We start from the raw sequence: 7,500 nt of genomic DNA, 5'->3' as shown, positions 1-7,500 counted from the left end.
GGAAGAAGGCATGTATGGTACGCCGCGACAAGGACGTGCCGATGCTGTAGTTTGGGTGGCACGCGATGTATGGCGTTTTCTCTCTCTCTCTCTCTCTCTCTCTCTCTCTCTCTCTCTCTCTCTCTCTCTTCTCTCTCTCTCTCTCTTTCTCTCTTTCTCTCTTTCTTTCTCTCTTTCTCTCTTTCTCTCTTTCTCTCTTTCTCTCTCTCTCTCTCTCTCTCTCTCTCTCTCTCTCTCTCTCTCTCTCTCTCTCTCTCTCTCTCTCTCTCTCTCTCTCTCTCTCTCTCTCTCTCTCTCTGCTCCCGCCCCGCTCCCGCTCCCCCTTTATTTTCTGATAACTACTACTACCACCTTCAGTCATTTGCATCCAGAGTAAGGGAGAATAAGAGAACATGATAGAAAAAAAGGACCGAAGCCCCCTTCCCCCCTCCCCTCCTCCCCCACCCCGTTTGCCCTCCGTCGTCGTCGTCGTCGTCGGCTTCGGTCGCTGGCTCCCTTGGCTCCCCAGGCGATCCGAGGGGCGCCGTCGCCGCCTCCGGGGGCGCGATGCACTTGGCGGCGGTAACGTCACGTCCTCTGGTGCTGTTGCCATGGTTACGGCTTCGCTGGACGGGCTACTCGGGTGTTGCCATGGTGACGGGTTGGTGTCATGTGATCAGCTGTGGGGTGTTGGTAGTAACGCTGGCTGGGGGCGTGATTGATGGCGCTGGAGAGGGGAGGGGAGGGAGAGAGGGAGGGAAGCAGGGGAGGGGAGTGGAGGGGAAGGGATGGGAAGGGATGGGAAGGGGAGGGGAAGCGAGAGGTGGAGGGAAGGGAAGGGAAGGGAAACCTTATCCATGCGGACGATTGAACGGACGGACGGACAGACGCACACGCAAGCACGTACGTGAGCCGTGTTAGACTTCTTGAGCGTCACTCGTTTCTTTCTTTTTACTCCCGTTATTGGTACCATGTTTAATTCTCTCTCTCTCTCTCTCTCTCTCTCTCTCTCTCTCTCTCTCTCTCTCTCTCTCTCTCTCTCTCTCTCTCTCTCTCTCTCTCTCTCTCTTATATTCGCGCTACGATACACACCGTTATTATTTTAGTTCCCGGGAGCGGTTATGCCAAGACCAGAGGGAGTTAACGCGGGTCTTCTCGGCCGGTTTATATTCAGTCCCTTTCGAGCGTCGCCGGAATTAGACGGGGGACGGAGTGCGTTTCCCGGCCGTTAGTCTTATCATCATCCTTATTATCGGTGTTATTGTTTTTTTGTTTTTTTTTAGATATCATCAGTCACCATAATCATTATTGGCCATTTATCATCAAAGGGTTGCGGAATGGGTTATTTTCCTCACTTCTTACATAATCCACGTGTGGACATGTTGCCTCACGGTTGTTTTCTCGCTCATTTCCTCTCTCATTCCTCACGGTAATGTTCTCTTGTCCTCCTCCTCCTCCTCCTCCTCCTCCTCCTCCTCCTCCTCCTCCTCCTCCTCCTCCCCCTCCTCCTCCTCCTCCTCCTCCTCCTCCTCCTCCTCCTCCTCCTCCTCTTGAATCGCTCGCTACCTCGTCTCCCTGTCGTCTGCGATTCGTCTCGGGGTCTTGCGTCGAGCTATTTCAATTGCGCGTCGGGGATTCTTTTTTTGATGTCTTATCCAAGTATAGATCAAATTGAGTGTTATTTTTTGCCTTCTGTGTTGTTTATGTGTGTATATGTGAGTGTTTTTTTGTATTTGTGTTTTTGGTGCGTGGTTGTGTTCTTGTGTGTCTGTCTATCTATCTGACTGTCTGAGAGAGAGAGAGAGAGAGAGAGAGAAAGAGAAAGAGAAAGAGAAAGAAAGAAAGAGAGAGAGAGTAAATAAAAGAAAAAGAGTGCAGGTGTGAGTGCGAGCGTGCGAGACATGACGCGAAAGTAGAACAAAGCTTCCCCTTTTGTTAACGTCCCTTTCCTCTCTCCCTCCCCTGCAGGACAGAGTCTTGGCTACGGATTTGTAAATTACGTCCGGCAGGATGACGCCGAGAGAGCCATCAACCAGCTTAACGGCCTACGTCTTCAGAACAAAACTATAAAGGTTAGAACGACGTTTTTTTTTTTCTTCTCGCTTGTTTTTTTTTTTATAGGTCGTATATATGTTATAGAAATGATTGTTAGTAGGGTGGTCCTTTTATAGGGCATGGGCGCTCCTGTTCAAGAGGATTTTCGGAGCTTTTGTTTCTAAGTATTGTTGTTAGTGGTAAAGTAAGGGGGATTTTGTCAGTTGCATTTTGAAGTTTTGTTTTGATAAAAAGAAGTTGATTTGAGTTAGCAGCACAAATTTATGCAATTCATTACCTTTGATTAACGTAAATTTTCATTGTAGTTTACTTGACTCTTAGCTGAGGAAGCGACCCTTATATTGGCATCCCTGTATGAGATAAGTAGGAAAAGACAATGATCCTGGTAGGATATAAGATTAAGACTAACCCGTGCACCTTCCTCCCTCTCCACCCTCGCCCTTCGTCCCCCCCCCCCTCCCTTCGTGGCCCCCTTGGCGGTGCCTCTCTCCTCCCCGTGTTCCTCGTGGTCCGCTTCCCTCTCCACCCTTCCTTCAACGCCACCTCCAATGCTCCTCTACCAACCCTTCCCAATTCCACCTCCCCTTTGCCCTTGTCCCCCTTGTACCACCTCCCCCCTTCACCTTTCCCTCACCCTCACCCCAACCCCCAACCCCCTTTTCCCCCTCCCCTCTCCCCCACCCCACCTCCAACAACTCCTACAACTGTCCCTTCCTCCGCGTCCGCCCGCAGGTGTCGTACGCCCGCCCGAGCAGCGAAGCCATCAAGGGCGCCAACCTGTACGTGTCGGGGTTGCCCAAGTCCATGACGCAGCAGGACCTGGAGGGCATGTTCAGGGCCTACGGCTCCATCATCACCTCGCGGATCCTGTGCGACAACATCACCGGTGAGGCCGCGGCGCTGGAGCCTGCCACCTCTCTCTTGCGTTATTTGTTTTGAATATCCACTTATTATTATTATCAGCATCGTTTACCATTATTATTATTATTATTATTATTGTTATTGTTATTATTATTATTATTATTATTATTATTATTATTATTATTATTATTGTTATTGTTATTGTTATTGTTATTGTTATTGTTATTGTTATTATTGTTATCATTATTATTTTTTTAGGTTTTAATGTTTTACAACTATTTCTACTACCTGTTATTGATGCTGATTTTATTGTTTTGTGTTTTCATTTTGTCAACTTATAGAAATACTATTATTGTATTTATTGTTACGATGTATAAGTTAGGTGTAGGCCTTTCATTCCTGCTTTTTTACGAAGACTCTTGTTGTTGGTCCTCTTCCTTGCTCTCTCTCTCTCTCTCTCTCTCTCTCTCTCTCTCTCTCTCTCTCTCTCTCTCTATCTATCTATCTATCTATCTATCTATATATCTATCTATCTATCTCTATCTCTCTCTCTCGTTCTTACTTACTCTTACTCTAACTCTTACTCTCCTCCCCTCCCTTCGCCTGTCTTTAGCAGTACGCGCCATGAAAGTGTTCCCCTTCTCTGCGAGCCAATTCGGGTCCTCCGGTAAATATTCCTCCAACACGGGATCACACTTCCCGTAATGGCTTTTCGACTGAAATATTTATCGTTGGCTGCCGAATGAAGGAGCAGAGAACAGTGTTCAATAAATGGTGCAGAGGGAGGAGGAGGAGGAGGCTGGAGCGGTTTTTTCCCGTTTTCCATTTTCGTTTCTTTTGGTTCCTTTATATCTCTTAGTTTCATTTGTTTATGCTGCTGCTGCTGCTGCTGCTACACACACACACACACACACACACACACACACACACACACACACACACACACACACACTCTCTCTCTCTCTCTCTCTCTCTCTCTCTCTCTCTCTCTCTCTCTCTCTCTCTCTCTCTCTCTCTCTCTCTCTCTCTTTCTCTCTTTCTCTCCTACTTATGTTTTCTTCGTAATTCTTGGGTTTTCTTTTTTTCTCTTTATATTCCACTCCACTCCGCTTCGAAAGCTTCATTCCTTCTCTTTCCATTATCTCCCGTCGGCGTATTTTTTCCTCTCTCTATGGTTTAATTACGTTGTTCCCCTCCTCCTTTTAATTATTCTCCCCTCTTCGCTTTGCCCTTTTACTGTAATTACTCCGCTCCTCTCCGTCCCTCTTTCGCGATCTCCTTTATTCTCTTTCTCTCTGCCGTCTCTTTGCTCTTCGTCTTTCTCTCTTTCTCTGTTTGGATTGCCTCAGTTACCAACCTCCACCTTTTAAATAGGATTATCAGCCTTTCTTCGTTTAGCTTTTCTTCATTTTCCTCTTGTCTTATTCTAGTTCAAGTTCTGTCACTCTTATCTATATCAAGATCTTCATTTTTATTAGTGTGATACATAGAATAAGTTAGTTATAATAAGCGTACGTCTCAGTATGCGGTTCCATCAGGGAGCCATGTAGGGCATTAGAGTTCAATCTCCGTGAGCCACGAGTGCGAAAGCCTCGAGTGTTTAGTGGTTTCGAGTGTGACTGACCGCCCGCGCCCCGCCCCCAGGCCTGTCGAAGGGCGTGGGCTTCATCCGGTTCGACCAGCGCATCGAGGCGGAGCGCGCCATCCAGAAGCTGAACGGCACGATCCCCGACGGCGCCGCGGAGCCCATCACCGTCAAGTTCGCCAACAACCCCTCCAACAACAACAAGGCAGTCCCCCCTCTGGCCGCCTACCTCTCGCCCCTGACCCGCCGCTACGGGGGGCCCATCCACCACCCGGCCGGCCGCTTCCGCTACATTCCGCTCTCCCCCCTTACCAGGTGAGTGCGTTGCCCGGTGACGGCCCTTCCACACACACTCTTTTCTCCCCGCCCCACCCCCAATCCCTTAAGAAAAAGAAGAAAAAAAAATGCCCTCCCAAAAAATCCCTCTTTCCTCCTCCAGGGTCCCCCTTCCTCCCTCAACCCCTCTCTCGTGTCCTTTTCCCCTCGTTTTCTTGTCCCTCGCTTGTTACCCGGCATCTCTTCTCGCCACAGCTCCCCTTTCTTCGTCTACTCCTTGTCTCCCCCCATCATCACTCTATCTCTTTCCTTACCTTACTTCATCATCGGTCTTCCCACAAACACGACATCAGAGCGCACGCACACGCACACTCATATTCAGGGGGGAAATAATGGTAAAGGCTTAGGTGTGAATAATGACACATTGGGTAAAGTTTACATTGTCAGAAATATAGTTGAGGGCTTAGGTCATCGATGAGGAAAAGCACGCTGGGGAAAACCAAACCGCAATCTCAAACAAGACACGTTTTCATCCCCCCCCCTCATCCTGACCACCCATCCCCTTTCAGAACGATCAAACACATTAGGCACACGAAACGAAGACAGTTCATACTAATTCCATATTTTTTTCTCCTTATTTGAAGAAAAGTTCGGAGTGTAAAAAAAATGCTCAATACCCACACTAGTCTCCAGGATGAGTGATAGGCTCGGACAAGGGAAATTATATTTATACTTTTCTGCCTCGCTTTCCATGAATAGCATGCTTAGGACAGGTTGGTTAGTCAGAGGGAAGACACACTGTCATTGATTTCCATTTTCAGCTTTTCATGCGAGATTAGTTGGTTTTTGAGTTGGGTCTAGAAAGGATTACAGGAACAACACCGATTGAACAAACTCGCGACTCGCTCGCACCCTCTCTCCCTCCCTGCACCAAAATACAAGAAAATTATATTTAACCTTTTCCTTTTTTCTAACTCTGGCACTCCGTATCACCCACCCTCTACCCACTTTTTGCTTCACGCCCGCCCACCCACTCGCGATGACAGAAAAAGATGCATGTATCTCTACACAACAAACACTCCCCATCCCTCTCCTCTCTTCTCTTTTATCCAATCTCTTCTTCCCTCACCCCTCCTCTCCCCTTCCCCCAGTCCCCCCTCCCATCCCTCCACGACCCCCTCCCCCCACACAAGCTCATAGACAGAGAAAAGAGAGCGTGGTTTTACAGTCCGCTCTTATCACGTCCTACACTCGGCACATTATTATTATTACTGTTTTTTATGATTTTTATTCACTACAAATTTGCACCATTATTTTTATTTTTATTTTATGTTGCCCGTTTCTTTTTTTATATACATTGATTAAGTAATGTCAGCATTGGTGTTGTTGATTTTATTTCGTGTCTCCTACTTTGCATATTTACTTATATTTAGTTTGATATTGCTCTCCCTTGGAAAGTAAAAAAAGAAAGTTGCTAAATGTTTTTTTTTTATTTGTTTGTTTTTCGTATGTTTGATTTGCTCTTGCATCTTATCAGAATGATATATACTGTTTCCAAATATCATATTCAGATTGATGTTTGTAATATATTGTTCGTAAATTATTGTTATTATTATTGTTGTTGTTGTTGTTATTAGATTTTGCAATATATATATATATATCATATTCTTTTTTTAAGAATTAGATGTACCAAACTTCTTGTTTCTTTCCCGTACAATCTGTCGTAGAATAATCAAATAGTAGAGTAGTATTTCTAAAGATTATTTTGAGTAAGAAAAAAGTTTGTACAGACTTTCCTCGGGAGATTCTGGTCCTTGAAAGATTTTGAAAAAAAGTAACGTTACAGAAGCGAAGGGACGTGGGGGTCGAGGTGCGGGGGTGGGAGGGAGAGGGGGGGGATCTTCATGGCTTGACCTCCCTCCCTCCCACCCCCTCCGCCCCCACCTTCTCTAGCACTGCTGACTTTCCAGTGGCCAACATTTGGGTACTTTGTCACTCAGTAACGCCCACGAAAAAGCATACCCATTTTCGAGTCCGCCCCCGACATATACCCGCCTTCCTGTCCCCTTCGCCCTCGCGCTCATCCCCACGCATAACTTGGTTAAAGTTCCTTACACACACACACACACACACACACACACACACACACACACACACACACACACACACACACACACACACACACACACACACACACACACACACACACACATTCATGCATACATGCGTACATGCGTACACACATATATATATATATATATATATATATATATATATATATATATATATATATATATATATATATATATATATATATATATATATTATATACATACACATACATATATACATGCATATACATATATACATACACATACATACATACACATACACATACATACATGCATATATATATACATATATATACATACATACATATATTGTGTGTGTGTGTGTGTGTGTGTGTGTGTGTGTGTGTGTGTGTGTGTGTGTGTGTGAGAGAGAGAGAGAGAGAGAGAGAGAGAGAGAGAGAGAGAGAGAGAGAGAGAGAGAGAGAGATAGAAAGAGAAAGAGAAAGAGCGAGAGCGAGAGCGAGAGCTAGCTGGATTGGGCGTTCTATACCCTGCCAGAGAAAACGTCTTGAATCTTCATTTAAAGAAGAACAACAAGGAAGCACACTCCCTCTGAGCAAACCAACTTCACCAGCAAACAGTTATACGGCGACCTCTTTAACACAGTAGAGG

General features: G+C 45.8%; 1 protein-coding gene across 18 annotated transcripts in view; it reads left to right on the top strand.

Moving 5' to 3' along the window:
• Nucleotides 1–7,500, top strand: part of LOC113806051 (ELAV-like protein 1) — a 326,651-nt gene that overhangs the window by 299,747 nt on the left and 19,404 nt on the right. For all 18 annotated transcript variants that reach the window (XM_070142224.1, XM_070142233.1, XM_070142229.1 and 15 more), the window contains 3 exons: nucleotides 1,948–2,051; nucleotides 2,767–2,920; nucleotides 4,540–4,795. In XM_070142224.1, the coding sequence (XP_069998325.1) occupies nucleotides 1,948–2,051; nucleotides 2,767–2,920; nucleotides 4,540–4,795 (514 nt within the window). The remainder of the gene's footprint in view (nucleotides 1–1,947; nucleotides 2,052–2,766; nucleotides 2,921–4,539; nucleotides 4,796–7,500) is intronic.

This window comes from Penaeus vannamei, chromosome 29 (assembly GCF_042767895.1).
Source record: "Penaeus vannamei isolate JL-2024 chromosome 29, ASM4276789v1, whole genome shotgun sequence".
Classification (NCBI taxonomy): domain Eukaryota; kingdom Metazoa; phylum Arthropoda; class Malacostraca; order Decapoda; family Penaeidae; genus Penaeus; species Penaeus vannamei.
The sequence above is the reverse complement of the archived record's forward strand: the minus strand, read 5'-3'. Positions and strand labels throughout refer to the sequence as shown.